General features: G+C 41.4%; 1 protein-coding gene across 4 annotated transcripts in view; it reads right to left on the minus strand.

Moving 5' to 3' along the window:
• CRACR2A (calcium release activated channel regulator 2A) overlaps window positions 1–17,359 on the minus strand; it is a 79,517-nt gene that overhangs the window by 37,528 nt on the left and 24,630 nt on the right. For all 4 annotated transcript variants that reach the window (XR_001411753.1, XR_001411752.1, XR_001411751.1 and 1 more), the window contains exons 8-12: window positions 14,112–14,183; window positions 10,504–10,549; window positions 9,615–9,706; window positions 7,880–8,210; window positions 2,669–2,801 (exon numbers count right to left, since the gene is read on the minus strand). Coding sequence is in view for 1 of the 4 variants with exons in the window: in XM_014940132.1 (XP_014795618.1) it covers window positions 2,669–2,801; window positions 7,880–8,210; window positions 9,615–9,706; window positions 10,504–10,549; window positions 14,112–14,183 (674 nt within the window). In the remaining 3 variants the exon portion in view is untranslated. The remainder of the gene's footprint in view (window positions 1–2,668; window positions 2,802–7,879; window positions 8,211–9,614; window positions 9,707–10,503; window positions 10,550–14,111; window positions 14,184–17,359) is intronic.

Genomic DNA, 17,359 nt, shown 5'->3' on the forward strand with positions numbered 1-17,359 from the left:
AGAAGAGACCGACCCCCGTCTCTCTACAGCCTCCTTTCAGGTACTTGTACAGAGCAATAAGGTCTCCCCTCAGTCTCCTCTTCCCCAGACTGAACAACCCCAGTTCCCTCAGCCTCTCCTCGTAAGACTTGTGCTCCAGACCCCTCACCAGCTTCGTTGCCCTTCTCTGGACCTGCTCCAGCACCTCAATGTCCCTCTTGTGGTAGGGGGCCCAAAACTGGACACAGTACTCGAGGTGGGGTCTCACCAGTGCCCAGTACAGGGGGTATGTTGGCTCTTTATATGCTCAGTTTGATCTTTGAAAACCTGATCCAGCAAATAGCAACAATTCCAGCAAGTGAACAAGATAGATACTACATTAAAAATTCTGTCCATAGTCTCTAACTATCAGAGAAAAACAAGAGCCTTCATTTGCCAGAAATTCTTCAGTAATAAAATACTGAATGTTAACAGAGTAGTTGAATTTTGTAAAAGCTGTAAAATAAGTAACTTTCCAAATCAGGACACGTGAGTCAAGGGTCCATTTGACAGTCCACAGCAGTCTAAGCCGTTTAGCCTGGAATTCATGCTGTATAACTTCAGTTGTATGAAATTTCAGGGTTTAGGCAGAGCTAGCCACATAGGCACCTTCTGCAGTTCATGAAAAAACACAAGGGACCACACTAAGGGGACACTGGAACCTAAGATAAATGCTGAAGATAAATGGACTGAGTATGTGGAGAATCTCCTCACCTCTTCAGAATATAGACAATGAGCTGACTACTGTTAGGCTAGTTCCCTAATTTTTATGTGGCTAAATGGAAGTGAGACAAAAATTACTTTATCCAAACTTTTAAATTAATCCTCTCCCAATTCCCCTAACCTGTGATGATATAAGTATCTTCTGGATATTTGTAACAGTAATTAATCTTAAATATTAATCAGTCACTGCCACCTCCTAATAACAACCTGCATTTTCTTATATCACACAAAATCATAAAATAATTCAGGTTGGAAGCAACCTCAGTAGTTCATCAGCAATTTCTTCCACATCAATGGGATTTTTACCACTGGCATTAATGAAGAAGCATCCACAACCACGTTCCTTCAATGGGCAATTAAGAAATCTGATGGAGGATATATCCATTGCTTATATCTCAAGGGAAGAAGCTTGAGCTATTCTGTAGAAATTCAGTAATGCTCTTCTCTCAGGTTGTTCACTTGACTTTTGAAGTCTCTGTATCTTGCCAGCCATAATCCACATCTGTGAAACTCATTGATGTGAAGACGAAATCAAAGCTATGACAAACACTCGCTTGCCATTGGATTTGCAAGAACACTGGATGACCAACCAAAAGATGAAAAGGTCAGACACATTCCTGTGCTTTTCCTCTGGAAGCTCCAGGCAATTGGTTACACTGTGTAAGATCCCAGAGTCTAGAGAAGCGTATCAGCCGTTTCCAAGACAATAGGGATAAGACATAGCACCAGATTCTTAAATGTAGACAACTGCATATAGGTGTCTAAGCTCCCATTACAGTTAATGAAGATCTAGTTAATGAAGAGCTAGGAGTCCAGGAAATTACTAAACTCACCCTGAAGTAGGCATCAAGGGTCAGATTAATTGGTCCTTAGGCTCCTCTGGCTGGACTGATTCGGAGAGGATGGTGGGGTAGAATTCAGCTGTTTGCTCACAGACACCTAGTGCTATCCGAGATGCCATTTGGCATTCAAAATCTATGTTTCTGGCAGGCCACCCAGGAGACCTGCTCTATTCCAAAGCAGCAGCCGAAATCCAGGTGAAATACCTTATAGTGCCAAAACTAATTTAAATCCCTATATCTTAGATGTTCCCTGTAATGTGAACTCAACGTATCAGTAGAAATTTAAACTTGGGTGTCTTTATCTGCCCTGTAAGTCAAGGGAGCTACAGCAAGTGCTCACCTGGATGTTTTTAGATTGTCACAAATTCAAGACAAATCCATTACTTTAAATACCTTTTATTGTGAACAAGTTTTATTTCATATATGCTGCAGAATAAGTAAGGCCTAAATACAGACCAAGTATAATGAATCTGGTCAATTACAGTAACTCAGCCGTATTGCATACTATGTTGAGTCGCATACTTAGTTTTTGTACCTTGACTATGCGTCTGACTTTTGAAAGTTTGGTTTACTACTACAGGCAACGTAAGTACAACATAGGTTTTGAAGTGTTTGGCTTGGAAAACACAGTTCCAACATATTTCTTTGGTGCTTATAATGCTAGATATTCAAACATAATTCAGATATTCTACTTTCTAAAACAAAATCTGGTTCCTTAGACGGATAGAGACGGGGTACGGAGGTGGGATGGTTAGTACAGTGCAGTCCAGAAGACAGGATATCAGTTTCAGAACAGTGAGATCTATGAGGAAATTCTAGCTTCACTGAAATCAATAGGATTTTTCTGAGTTATTTATTTATTTATGCCAGGACTTCAGTATGAAATTTACTCTGAAACCTCTCCATCAATTACCTACCTCTCAGTTTAGGAGAACTCACTTTGCATGTCCTACTCTCCTTTTGGATAATGGCTTTTACAACATCTGTATGTTACTGCTTTTTAACACGGAACCTGATCAGTAGAAGGACCTAAGTACCGTTGGAACAAAAATAATAATAATAGTAATAATTTTTCTTAAACTTACCTACAGTAGCAGCTGTGTCTGGGAAAAAACAATCTTCACAAAACCGCCTTAAGAATGAAGTCTTTCCAACACTCGAATTGCCCACAACAATAATCTTGAATAAGTGGTCCAGGACAGAGTTTATTCTCTCCTCCTTCAAATAAAAGCAAACATTAGTCTCCAACTGTTCTACAAACCCTTTGCCTCTCCAATTTGTCATGTCTTGAAGGCTAACTGAGATGGAGAACAGAAGATATTTTATCCTATCATGTTCTCCATTACTCATTAAGCAATGTTCTGTTTCTTAAAATAACTCAGCATTTCAAATGTCTGCCATGCATCATTCCAAATAATTTAAAATGCAGTGATTTGGACCAAGCTCTGGAAGTACACTGAATACAAACCTTGATATGAGACTGCATTGAAAAATGCATGAAATTCCCCAAAGAAAACAGTTTATGTTCATCCCTGCAAACCAAAACCCATACAGCTCCACACAGCTCTGCTCAGTCGGTTCTATGTTCATCCCTGCAAATCAAAACCCATACAGCTCCACACAGCTCTGCTCAGTCGGTTCACCCTATACCAATGACACTGAGGAAACAGCACATCTACACCTAAAATAACAGAAGCAAAGTCACATTTTTTTGGCTTATACCATCTATCACCAAATTCTCTCTGCTAATACCATGGAGCCAAGAGTTTCCATGGAACTACTGCATTTCTTCATCTGTTTGACATTACAGGCAGAAGCATGGGGAAAAGAGACACACAGAGAATTAGACTCGGTTAATCAGGTTGTAAATATCCAGCTATCTTTCTGTCACTGATTTTTTAAGCAGAAAGAAGAACCATTTGTTCTGCCAATCCACGCCCTGCTTACTGCAGGCTAAGCTAAGTGCATGATGGAGAGAATATTTATATCCTTTGTCAAGTAGGTCATTATTCCTAAAACCTCTGCACGTAGCTCAGGAGTTGCTTATGGAAGAAGACTGTAGCACCAGCTGGTTTGCAGGGGGTGCCCTAGCTGGTCTCTTCTATTTTGTGCAGAGGTGGGGGGAGGAAGAGGGAGATAGTGAGTTTGTTCTTAATGCTGCAGAAGGGGAGCAAGATCACAGATGCTCCTGGGATTAGTTTGTTTGGCTGGGGGTTGTGAGGAGGGAGAGGAGAGGAGGGAAGGGGGGTGGCAGGGAAAGGCCCTCTGCCAGGTATTTGAGGTACAAAATCCCTGAGACCGCTGACTTCAAGAAGACACCAGAACTGAACTTACTGCGTGACAGACCTTTGAATGGGACATTGAAGTCTGGCCTTGCAAGTGTTTTCTACAAATATATTGAAGCCTTACAGAAAGAAACAGATGTGCACTTGATGAGGGGAAAAAAAAATAACCTAACCAAAACTGTCTTCCTTAGTATGAAAAAAAATTCATTCACTGCTGTACATTTTGGGGACAAAAATATATCTCTCTTTTGTGAGCTGGGCTAATAGCCCATTACAACTATAGATTTCTCATCTCATTGTTCACTTCTCTTTTTCTATTAAAATCCCAAACTCCACTTCAACTAGAGACTGCTAGTAATACACAAACATCAATACCAAGCACATTTTCAGTTCTGCTGAAAAACACTCCCAGCTGATTAGTCTGTATGCTCTAGGAAATAAAACAAGTTAACACACAATCATCAGTTTGGCACCATTTTCACAGTGCTTCTGAGAACACTAAGTAAATACATGGACTACATGACCTGAAATACCTTGTCCCTGGTGGTCACATACACCTCAGCAACACTCAAAGAGACCAGAGGCCTTCAGTTCAATTCCCAGCACAACAGGCAGTCATTTTTCATTGAGATGTATCAAGTCCATTTCTGAAAATAACCTTAATAATCAAACTTGATTCTAAAGCTGCATCTGAACACTAGGGGATACATACTAGGGGATCAGCTACTTCATAGTCTGCTTCAACAAAGTGCTGATGGGATTATGGAATAGTGGCAGGATATAAATTTACTTTAGCTTACAACGTAGTCTGAAAAAGTCTTCCCTAGATGTGTCTTTTGAGTGATCTTCATATAAACAGTATCCAGGTCAAATAACATACCTATCTTTTGTGCAATTTAACACAAACGTGGCAGCTGGCAGGTATAAACATAGTGGTTCATATCCCATATTGAAAGAACAGAGGGGAGAGGAGTTACACCTCAGGCAAAAGTTTTGAAAACAAAATCTTGCTTTGATTTCCATTATGGTTCCTTCAGGCGTTTCCCCAATCCTATCTCTGCTTATGCTAATGGCAGCTTCATCTTCATAGACACTCAGAAAAACGTTCAACCTGACTGTTAACAACAGAGCAGTTGCTGGCCCCATGTACTGCTGCAAATTCTTAGAGACTTTCAGAAGTCGTCTTCCATAGGATGGAAACGGACTTGTTCATTTCTAAAAGGAGAAAAAATTTAGATTGGTTCTACTCGCCTAAAAGATGGAGTAGGTCTTAGCAGCTGAATGACTGTGAATGTATGGTGAAGAGCAGCTAGGAGCCTGAGTTCAGTACAGCAGGCAAGGAGATCATGTAATGTGGTAATACAAAGCCATGTAGACTACAAGAACACAAATGCCGATGAATTGAAAAATGCAGGTTGTCTCAGACCCTTCATCCTCCTAGGGTAAAACAGAGAATGACAGGACTTCTTATCTGAGTGAGCTACATCGAGGCAATGAGATCATGTAATGCAGTAATACAAAGCCATGTAGACTACAAGAACACAAATGCCGATGAATTGAAAAATGCAGGTTGTCTCAGACCCTTCATCCTCCTAGGGTAAAACAGAGAATGACAGGACTTCTTATCTGAGTGAGCTACATACGTAACAACTGCATGAGATCATTCCGCCTCCCTTGCACAAGTATTTCTAGATCCTACACTCCCGTGCACTGCAGATCCTTTGAGCAGCAAAACATGAGGGGAGAGAAGGACTGGCTGCAGAAGACAGTCTAGTTGAGATATGGCCCTGAGGCTCATAACTCATGATGCAGCAAGCAGGGAGTTATCTTTTCTGAAGTTTTCTTCAGCTCCAGTTGAGGATTATATGCAGGAAAAAGACTTCCCACTCCTCCTAGCCCGGGCATGCTGTCAGGAAGGGGAATCATGGGACAAGATCACTTCTCATGTCTAAATCTCATGGTCAAAATGCAGAGATCCCAAGAGCTATCATTTAGGATACACAAAATTGTATGCGAAACCCATCAGAGTACAGCTGGTGCATAGAAGGAGAAGCACTACTCACACAGAGGGGCAGTGGTCAGACACCTACACAGTTTGGTGACTGCCTTAAGCAACGGAATGCCATCAACTAAAAAGTCATTGGCAGGCCTAGTCAGCAGGCCAAGAGGAACACGCAGGACCATGCACTGACACTTCTTGGGACAAAAAAGGGAATTCCCAGTTATAAGTGACCTTTGGAAACAAACTTCTTATTTACCCTCACAACGTTTCTTTAGAAACTGAAACAAATTGTTTCCAACAAGCAGGCAGGAGATATTTTATGATTTGTTCTCTCCTCTCCCTGCTCGCTCTCAACTGGTTTTGGGAAAAAAAAATAAACTATAGGAAATGAGATCTGAGGGAATGCCCAGTTCCTACCCAGCTGAAAGAATGTGCTTTCAAGGTGCATGACTGCTGAAAGAGAGCAGGCAGGATGCGCTTGTTCTAGCTGAACCTGATGATCTACCTGGATGTTGCTCTCCTAAAGTCCAAGGATGCCATTCTTCAAAAACGCGATACAAAATCAGTCATATAGCAAGTAAAAAGTATGCATTGTGCTAAATCATGTCAGAGGATGAAGCTCTGTTCTGTGCCCTAGACTTTTTATTAAAATGTGTCACTTAGAATTTATTATGTAACCATTGCATAATCCTATAATAATTTTTAAGATATGCTTGCTTCTTCTGAAAGAACTATGTAATTATGACCAAGTATACCTATTTTCCCTACACTTTAATCTTTTTAATATGTGCTACAAGAATCTAAAAATGAGTAATACTTAACAATGATACTAAAATTAGAAAACAAGCACAGCTAGTTCTGAAGCAATAGCAGTGCAAGAAGACTTTAGACTCCAAAGAAACGTACCTTCCAGCACATCGTTTTAAGGAATATTACTGCACGGTGAATTTATTGTTAACATGCACATACAAACTAGAGCTGAAAAAAAAAAATCTATACTTCAATTTACTAATTAGAAGTCTTCTCAAAGGTAAAGAAATTTGCTCTTATTATTTCTCAGATAGTGTAACATCTGCCAAACCTGACTCAAAAGTATCAGAATATGAGAAATTCTGACAAAAAAACAATCCCAACTTTTCAAAAAAAAGTTGCTTCTTTTTTAGACAATTGCTACTTTTCAGTGGACCTTCTTGTGTCATCTATTACAAGGCTTAACTCCACTTTTCCTAAACAGTCTTTCAGACATAAGTATATACACACAGTGTCTGCAGTTACCACTGCTTTAGGGTGAGCTTCCCTGCTTTGCACCTTCAACATTTACCTGCAGTATATTTCCATCTCCCTCTTCACACAATGGCTGATTTGTCATGCTTTAACTTAAAAACAGAAAACTAAATAATTTTAGATTCTAAGAATAATGCATTACCCTTCAACACCATTTCATGTTTTCCAAGGTCCAACAGAATAGAACAGAATAGTTCCAGTTGGAAGGGACCTACAACTATCATCTAATCCAACTGCCTGACCAATTCAGGGCTGACCAAAAGTTAAAGCAAATTATTAAGGGCATTGTCCAAATGTCTCATAAACACTGTCGGGCATGAGGCATCAACCACCTCTCTAGGCAGCCTGTTCCAGTGTTTGACCACCCTCTCAATAAAGAAATGTTTCTTCATGTCAAGTCTGATCCTCCACTGACGCAGCTTTGAACCATTCCCCTATGTCCTATCACTGGATACCAGGGAGAAGATCAGCACCTCCCTCTCCACTTCCCCTCCTCAGGAAGCTGCAGTGAACAATGAGGTTGCCCCTCAAACTCCTTTGCTCCAAACTAGACAAACCCAGAGTCCTCAGCTGCTCCTCATAGGACATGCTTTCCAGCCCTTCCACCAGCTTTGTCACCCTCCTCTGGACGCATTCAAGGACCTTAACATCCTTTTTAAGTTGTTAAGTTGTGGGGCCCTGAACTGCACACAATACTCAAGGTGAGGTCCCTTTTGTCCCCTTACATTTGACGACAGTGTTTCCTTCCCTACAGGCTGCTCTCTAGAAGATGATGGTGAGTGTTCCATTGATTGTTCTGTGTTTTTCTTATCCATTTCCATCTCAGAAGTAGTATTCTCATCTTCTTCAGTCCATCTATTCAGCTGCTTATCAGCCAGCCTGTCAAGAAGCTGGGGTAGGGGATCTTCCTCAATTGATATTATTCTTTGGAGATGCGATGCTTTAGACTTTCCTCCAGTGGCTCCAGTATCAGGCTCTACAGAGAGAATTCCATTCAGTCCAGCAGAATTCCTTCTCTTTGAGTTACTGAAAACATCATCTTCTTCAAATGAATGGCTAGACAGAGAAAAAAGTAAGTCTCTCACAAAAATACATTGGACCTGGTTTTATTCCTACTGTTTTATTCTAGTGTAACTGAATTTATAGTGTAACTGAATTTTATCTCCCGTGTTTTTTACCACTCACAGCAGACATAGTAGATTCGGTCCAACATCTACTGAAAAGTCAGCTCATCATACAATGTGTATGCATATATATAGCACACTGGTAATTATACACATCATGGGGAAAGCTAAGAATTTACAGGGAAAACCTGAACCAGAATACAAAATACAAGATTAGCCTAATTTCATGGAATAGCTAAAGTTAGTTTCTTCACTGTGATGTCCTACTCCCCTCCCCACTCTATTCTAGAAGAATAAAACAGCTCCCCCACCCTTTCTACGTGTAATCTCATTCTCTCTTTAGCAGGCAAGAAGGAAATGGTTCTGTTTAATGTGGATGAAAAAAACAAAAGGCCAAGTGGGGATTCAACAGAAGGGGAAGTGTAAACAAAATAGATCCCGAGTCTTCTCAAACGTGTGCAATGACCAGTTGCAGTTGCAGTAAGAGAAATGCTGACGTGATACAGTGAACAAAATTTCTTCATGAGACTGGTGCAGCAAGGGAACAGGTGCCCAAAGAGGCTGTGGGACCTCCATCCAGATGTTCAAAAACTCAACTGAAGGAGGGCCTGAGCACCCTTATCTAGTTTTGGAGTTACCCATGTTTAAGCAGGAGATTGGACTAGAGACATCAGAGGTCTTTCCCACCTAAATTCTTCTATGATTTTTTTGTGCTTTAATTGTTTTTGTCAATTATGCTCTGCCTCTCAGTACTGAACTTAACTAACCTATGTCTCTGAAAAGTTTCCCTCCATATACTTCATGACCTCGTGCCTGCACGGACATTGTCTTAGTTGCTATTTCAAAGTGAAATACTAGTCTTCTTTCCAGCTCCTCTTGTCTCAAAGAAAACATGCTAGAATTTCACTGAGATTATGATCTCATTCCCGTTGATTTCAAGTTTACAATCAAACAGTTGAGAATTAAATTTTCCATGTTTTACTAGTTCCACATCCCATACTTTACAATAGGACTGCTGCCCTCTGCAATGGGAGGGAAGGAGGTGTACTCTTACCAAGGCCATTGTACCACATCAACATAAGGTTTTGTGCCTCCCAGCATATACTCATCCACAACAGGGAAGTCTCTTGCCTTTGCAGAAAGCACACTTGTTTTATATGAAAACTTGCCTCTTTATTTCCAAATTTCTTAAAAAGCACAGTAACCTTATAGTGGCAGATACTTTAAAAATACATGCTTTGAAAAGTCTAAAGGTATCAGAAAGAAAACATTCCACATCATCTTTCTATAAGCCTCATTGTACTCAAACAGGGAACACAAGAAGAAAAGTTCTTACCTATTAGGCAGCATCTTGCCCTCCAAGTATTTCCCAATGACAGACCCTGATCGCTGCTTCCAGCTGGCTTTTGCAACACTTGTTTTGCATTTCTGGAGAAATACAGAATACTTCTTACTAATTTACTTCTGTTGTTCATTACAGTTAACTGCCTTCATTCCTAATGCTTAAATAATGCTATGAGTACAAAAGAAAAAAATGTAGAAAAAAATCCTAGAGGCATAAATGCTTCAAACTCCTGATTGATAAACAATCAGAACATGGAACTTCAGATCCTGAAAGAATTCATCTTTTTAGTAAACTAAGGAGACCACAATAAAATAGCATAATGGCATGAAAAGAAGTCAATAGATGTATGGTAATTTACACTAGTAGCTTCGTGTAGGAACTAGAACACAAAAAAGTTTGAACTAAGTCTCCTTAAGCCAAAGTACCTTTGGAAATTCTTAGGGGCTATTCTCTTCTTCTGGGTAAAATGTTAATGTGATCTGCTCTTACCCAGTACCGATAGGTATTCAGGTACTGATCCAGGTACTCAGATATTGTAGTGTTGTATAAACATTTCAGGATATTAGCTACCCTTGACTGAACAAATTGTTCAATTTTTAAGTTATTTTGTCCTCTCATGATTGCATCCTTAGTTTCTTACAAAATATATTAGTCTCCCTCAAGATAGCTCCAATTTTATAATTCTAAAAATGTACCTCTTAAAATTGTTCAGCAAACAAACTTATTCTCAAGTGAGAAAAAAAATGATATAAATTAAGAATGGGGCAAGATTTAAGCAGCACAAGAGTCTGTCTCCTGAACAGCTTTCCGATCTCCTTCTTTTAAGGTTGCTCTGATATGCGTTTGCTCAACACTAGGTTTGAAAATAACTATTATTTACCTGTAAAAATATGTCACGTTCATCTTTGAGATGTTTGTTCCTCTCCCTGCAAAGAGAGCACAAATAAAAGAAACACTGAGGCCAAGTATTTAGAACTGCTGACTTTTCTCCTCAACACTAACAGACAGACTGGCAGTATAACAGGCAAGACAAATGCACTTTAATTTGGCATATCCCCACCCTTGATCATACTTTATTTATATTCTCACCACAGCCAGTTCTCTATCTGGGCCATTGAATCTCCAGTAGGGCTATGCTGACTAAAGCCAGCTGGCATATGGCCCTCATTCTGTAGTTTATCAAAACAAATGCCTTAACACATAGAAATCAGTTCTGGTCAATATGCTTTCACTTACTCTAAATTAGAGTAAGTGAAAGAGTGGTCAGGCACTGGAACAGCCTGCCCAGGGAGGTGGTGGAGTCACCATCCCTGCAGGTATTTAAGAAACGTGTAGATGTGGCACTTCAGGGCATGCTCTACTGGCACGCTCTTGTGGCCAAGATTGTAGGGGTTTTTCGTGTGTGTGTGGACTCGGTGATCTCAGATGTCCTTTCCAACCATGACGATTCTGTGATTCTCTGATTCTGTGAACACCATCTCTATTCAACTGGTGACAGCTGTGAAGGCCAGTTATGCCCCTCTGAGAGCTACCAGATGTAGCTGTCATGGGAAACATCCACCTTCCATTCATTATGCAGAAGAGATGACAATGCCAAGAAGCGGAGACTCCAAGCAATCAGACAGCTCTGACCAGATCTGACAACTCAACTGCTTAGTACATCATTCATTGTCTCCATCCATTGCTGGCCTGGCCACAAAAAAGACAGCAGGCTGCATGCCAGGATCTCCCCTTGAGTAGGGACACCGCTCAAGGTTACTTCTCAAGATGCAGAGATTCCTTGCTGCAACAGATCCTTGATAAGTGACTAATAGCATGCTAAACTTTGAAATCTTAGCTAAGTAATAAAAAGGATTGATTGCACATATATAATCCTTTAGACATAAACCATTGACCAAGTCTGGGACTAGGATTGGATCCAGCCACACCCAGACTCCTCTCTGAGAAGGAGTTCAGAAAGCAAGGGGGTCCTTTCTGAACCTCCTGACTCAACGAGAGGGTCGCCCTGACAGCTCTGACTCTGTCCTCTATGCAGTTAATAACCAAGTGTACCTTGCCATCAAATCTTGTAAAACACCGTTGCATTTACCATCAAACTTTGTTAAACCCCTGGTTTGTATCAATACATGTTTTGCCGCTTCTCTCTACAAATGAAGTGCATCGCTCCATCCATGCCGCTTACCGACTGCCATCACAGACAAAACAGACTCAACTGTAGGATGATTTTGCCTCAGTCTTCACTGGTAAGGGCTCTAACCACCCCACTCAATTTGCAGAAGGCAAAGGCAGAGACTGGGAGAATGAGGTACTGTAGAAGAAGACCAGGTTCGAGACCGGCTGAGGAGCCTAAAAGTGCCCAAGTCCATAGGACCTGATGGGATTCATCCGCGGATCCTGAGGAAACTGGCAGATGAAGTTGCCAAGCCCCCATCCATGACATTTGAGAAGTCACGGCAGTCTGGTGGAGTTCCCACTATCTGGAAAAGGGGAAACATAACCTCCACTTTTAAAACAGGGAATAAGGAAGACCCAGGGAACTACAGGCCAGTCAGTCTCACCTCTGTGCCTGGCAAGATCATGGAGCAGATCCTCCTGGAAACTCCGCTAAGGCACATGGCAAATAAGAAGGTGATTTGCAACAGCCAACATGGCTTCACTAAGGGGAATCATGTCGGACAAATTTGGTGGCCTTCTACGACAGTCTTACAGCATCAGTAGATAAGAGGAGAGCAACAGACATCATATACCTGGACTTGAGCAAAGCACTCAACACTATCCTGTATGACATCCTTGTCTCTAAATTGGAGAGACATATGGATTTGACAGATGGACCACTCGTTGGACAAGGAATTGGCTGGAAGGGCACACTCAAAGAGTTGAGGTCAAGGACTCGATGTCCAAGTAGTGACCAGTGACAAGCTCTGTTCCTCAGGGGTCAGTAACGGGACCAGTGCTGTTTAACATCTTTGTTGGCAAGATGGACAGTGGGATTGAGTACACCCTCAGCAAGTTTGCTAACAACACCAGAGGGACCTGGACAGGTTTAAGAGGTGGGCCCATGCCAACATCATGAAGTTCAACAAGACCAAGCGCAGTGTCCTGCATGCAGGTTGGGGCAATCCCAAACACAAATACAGGTTGGGCAGAGAATGGATTGAGAGCAGTCCTGAGGAGAAGGACTTGGGGGTTTTGGTAGATGAGAAGTTCAACATGAGCCAGTATCGTGCACTTGCAGCCCAGAAAGCCAACTGCATCCTGGGCTGCATCAAAAGAAGTGTGGCCAGCAGGTTGAGGGAGGGGATTCTTCCCCTCTACTCCGCTCTCATGAGATCTCATCTGGAGTACTGCATCCAGATCTGGAGCCCCCAATAAAAGAAGGTCATGGACCTGTTGGAATGAGTCCAAAGAGGGCCACGAAGATGATCAGAGGTTAGAACACCTCTCCTATGAAGACAGGCTGAGAGAGTTCAGGTTGTTCAGAGAAGACTCTGGGCATACCTTACAGCAGCTTTCCAGTACCTGAAAGGTGCCTTAAGAAGATCTGGAGAAGGACTTTTTACAAGGGCATTAAGTGATAGGATGGGGGGTAATGGCTTCAAACACATGAAGTGATAGGATGGGGGCGGAATGGCTTCAAACTTGAAGAAGGTAGATTTTTATTAGATATTAGGATGAATTTTTTCACTATGAGGGTGGTGAGACACGATTAGATATTAGGATGAGTTTTTTCACTATGAGGATGGTGAGACACTGGAACATGTTGCCCAGAGAAGCTGTGGATGCCCCATCCTTGGAGGTGTTTAAGGCCAGGCTGGATGGGGCTTTGAGCAACCTGGTGTAGTGGGAGGTGTCCTTGCCTGTGGCAGGGGGTTGGAATTAGATGATCTTTAAGGTCCCTTCCAACCTAAAGCATTCTATGGTTCCATGATTCTATGGAGAGAAACAAAGAGAAAAATAAAGTAATCTTCTCCCCATCCCTTCTTCTTCCCAGGCCCAACTGCATTCTGGACTCTTCTACCTCCTTCCCAACCCAGAGTGGTGCAGGGGGATGAGGATGGAGGGCAGGGGAGGTGTGTGGCCAGTCCATAACACCTCCTCTCTGCTAATCCTGCCTCCTCACACTTTTCCCTTGCTCTAGTGAGGGTCCCCTGCCAGAAAGCCTGGTCCTGCATGGGCTCCTCTCCATGGACCTGCTCTGTGCAGGAATCTCTTTTTCAACACCTGGACTGGCCTTGGTGTCTGTAGGGCTGTTTCTCACACGTGCTTTCTCAGAGATGCCACCACCTTTGCTGAGGGGCTCAGCTGTGCCCTGCAGCGGGTCTGTTGGAGCCGGCCAGAACCAGCGGCGTCCTCTTCTTTGGCACAGAGGCCACTCCTTTGGCAAACACCTGGAAACCTACACCCAGTACATACCCCAACATAATTTCATCCTTTAATGTACCTCTTTAGAACGACACAAGAAGTTTTTGAACATAAGATTTGCATTACCTTAAAAAATCCAGCTGCTTCAGAAGTCCTGACTTCTCTCTCTGTAAGGTTTCTGTCACTCGGTACACCTCCCTGTAATGAAAAGAAATATATAAAATTGTTCTAACCATGGTAACAACACTGCTAAAATGCTTCCCCCAGAAGTATCCACATTTGAGACTTCATCTTCTCCACACCTGTAGACTTTATTCTGCATGAATATTTACTAATTTTTAAAAAGTTTATTCAGTATAAGGTCCACCGTACCATAGCATTTTGAAGGAGCAGAGGTTCTTATAAAAAAAAAACCCTATAGCTTTACAATTCCTTCATCCAGAGAGCTTAATATACACTAATACCAGCAGTTGCATCATTCAGAGAACACCTACTGCTGAAATCCTTCTCACTCATGGCCACTGAAGACCATGAAACATTTAATGCAGAATTAGAGTTTATCTTGCTGCTGGTGCAACCACAAGCCAGGCTCACGTATCTACATTCCTTACAATTTCTTTTCCATTCCTGACTTTAACAGTTATTCTGCATTAAACATTGGGCATAGCATCTCAGATTTTTACACTAGATTTACACCAATTACTTTAACTTAACGGAAATCGGTATCTGGCCTTAAATGTTTTTTTTTTCCTTTCAGGGAAGCCTCAAGCTCCTCCTGTGCATGATGTATTTTGAAGGGTAGAATGTATTTTAGAAGGTAGAATCTCTCACTAAGCAAACACAGAGACCTGTAAAAAGGTTACAAGGCCTTGTGAAACAGGGCACTTTGAATAAACAACACATGCCTTGCTAATGAATATACCCTTGAAGAAGAACAGAAGGCTGATAACAAGGGAACATCCCTCTGCAGAAGGCACCAAAACTGGCTGAAAACTGGACAGCTGCTAGAAGAAGCATAAAGTCAACAAAGATCTAACTGGACGCTAGAAGAAGCATAAAGTCAACAAAGATCTGCAGTAACTGGAGAATGCTAAAGGCAGCAGTGAGAGAGCATGAGCACTGACTCAACTAGAGACTGAACAGAACTACCCCACCGCCACCGTACTGGAGCACAAGCACATCAATTAAAGGACATTGTAACTTTAATTTAAAGCAAGAGACTGCACTAACCAATAGAAATTAAGATAAGGTACTAAATAATAATTATAATTAAGGGTGTGCACTTCTGTGTTTTGAACTGTATAAATATTCCAAGGAGTTTGCAGGCCAGTGTGCGGGCTGGGTGGATTACCACCTAGCACCCATCTCTGCAGAAATGATTTAAATAAATACCTCTACTCTGTGTGCAGATTGGCATCTTGCACACGAGGTAAACAACCCTGATTTGGAACAACATGCACAGTCTGAACATGACACCTGCTTCAACAATTCAGGTCTTACCAGACTGATAAAGACGTTTAAAGCAACACTGCAGGTGCAGTTGAGTAGGGCTGAGCTCTAATTCCATAAAATACTATTGAATCCAAAGTGCTTTGTAAATGCAGTAGTATTATTCAGCAGTCTGAACTGCTGGGTAGATTTCCTCTGTAGCTTTAAATTCAGATCATTCCACAGTCTTTGCTCTGGATCTGAAAAGAGAGGCCTCAAAGGGGAAACAAATAACCTTGAGGAGGAATATTTCTACCGTCTACTTCCAAAACACATATCAAACATGCAAATCTAAAAATAGCATTCTTAAACACAGTGGCCGTTCTTTAACAATCATTTATCAACAAAGTGCATTATTTATACCCTCAAGAAAAACTAAATTTTTAGTAACTATGTAGAGTGTTGCACAAAGCTTGACAGAAAAAGAATATGACGTTTGATCTAATATTCTGCGCTATCCTGAAATAAGCCAAATAGCCACAGCTCTGAGTTAGGTAGCTCATTGCTGAAATGTACAGAGTCTGGCAAGATGTGCACCATAGTCCATGTGCTCTCCATCGGCAACAAGAGGGTTTTACAGATCCCTCAGCATTTTTTTTAAACCTATATTCCATTACACGGACTCCAGTGAACATTTCTGCCAATTACAGCTTCAGAGCACTATAACTTTTGCTTTGTACAGAAGGCTAGAGCAAGACAGGTAGATTGATCCATCACTTAAAGGCAATTTCTATCCCTCAAAATATGAATTGTAAACATTTCTTCTTGAAAAATATTTTTAGTTCAGATTCAGAATCTGAAATCCAAAACATATGAACTGGAAACTCCAAAATGATGGTTCTGGATTGCCATAAGTCCTTGTACGAATTGTGATTTAGCTGCATAATCTATGTTTTATGTTGCGAGCCAGGCTCCTTCATCAGAAATTATGTACTAGACCTGCTTTTGATGAAGAAAAGAAGCAAATCCTAGTCATGCCATAGCCAGACTACATTCCGAGAAGCAGTTTCATATAGAGTTAGCTTTGAGGAGGATGGAACATCACGTGCCACAAATGTAATTTATGCAAGGAATCCCACTGGTATTTCAAAACTAATATATACTTTTTAACCCATTAAATTGATTTTTAATTCCAAACACCTTCCACAAATGGGTGTGGAGAAGCATATCCTTGTCATGTCATAGCCAGACTACATTCCGAGAAGCAGTTTCATACAGAGTTAGCTTTGAGGAGGATGGAACATCACGTGCCACAAATGTAATTTATGCAAGGAATCCCACTGGTATTTCAAAACTAATATATACTTTTTAACCCATTAAATTGATTTTTAATTCCAAACACCTTCCACAAATGGGTGTGGGAGAACACTGATATTTTTAAGAAGTAGCAAAAGATTCTGTAGAAGCCAGATACGCTACAGAAAACATGCAGAATGACTTGGGGGGAAAATGACTAGACCTGCACTTGGCTTTTGTCCTAGTTCTGGTGGGGATAGGGTTTGTTTTCCCCAGGATCTGGTAGAGGACACAGGTACTCCATACCATGTGACACCATGCCCAGTCTATAGCCCGGTGCTGGGCAGGGCAGGGGGCAGGAAGTCACCCCTTGAAGCAGGCTGGGGCATCCTGGGTCCGGTCGGTGAGTGGTGGTACAGTAATTATGTTTGTACATTTCTTTATTAGTGTTATTGATGTTGCTTTCCTGTTCCCTTTGCTGTTCTGTTAAACTGCCTTTGGCTGTGGGGGGGTGAGTGGTGGTACAGTAATTATGTTTGTACATTTCTTTATTAGTGTTATTGGAGTGGTGGTACAGCAGTTGTGTTTGTACATTTCTTTATTAGTGTTATTGATGTTGCTTTCCAGTGGCCACGTAGTTCTTTGTTGCC

Source organism: Calidris pugnax, unplaced genomic scaffold (genome assembly GCF_001431845.1).
Source record: "Calidris pugnax isolate Ruff unplaced genomic scaffold, ASM143184v1 scaffold36, whole genome shotgun sequence".
In the NCBI taxonomy this organism is placed as follows: domain Eukaryota; kingdom Metazoa; phylum Chordata; class Aves; order Charadriiformes; family Scolopacidae; genus Calidris; species Calidris pugnax.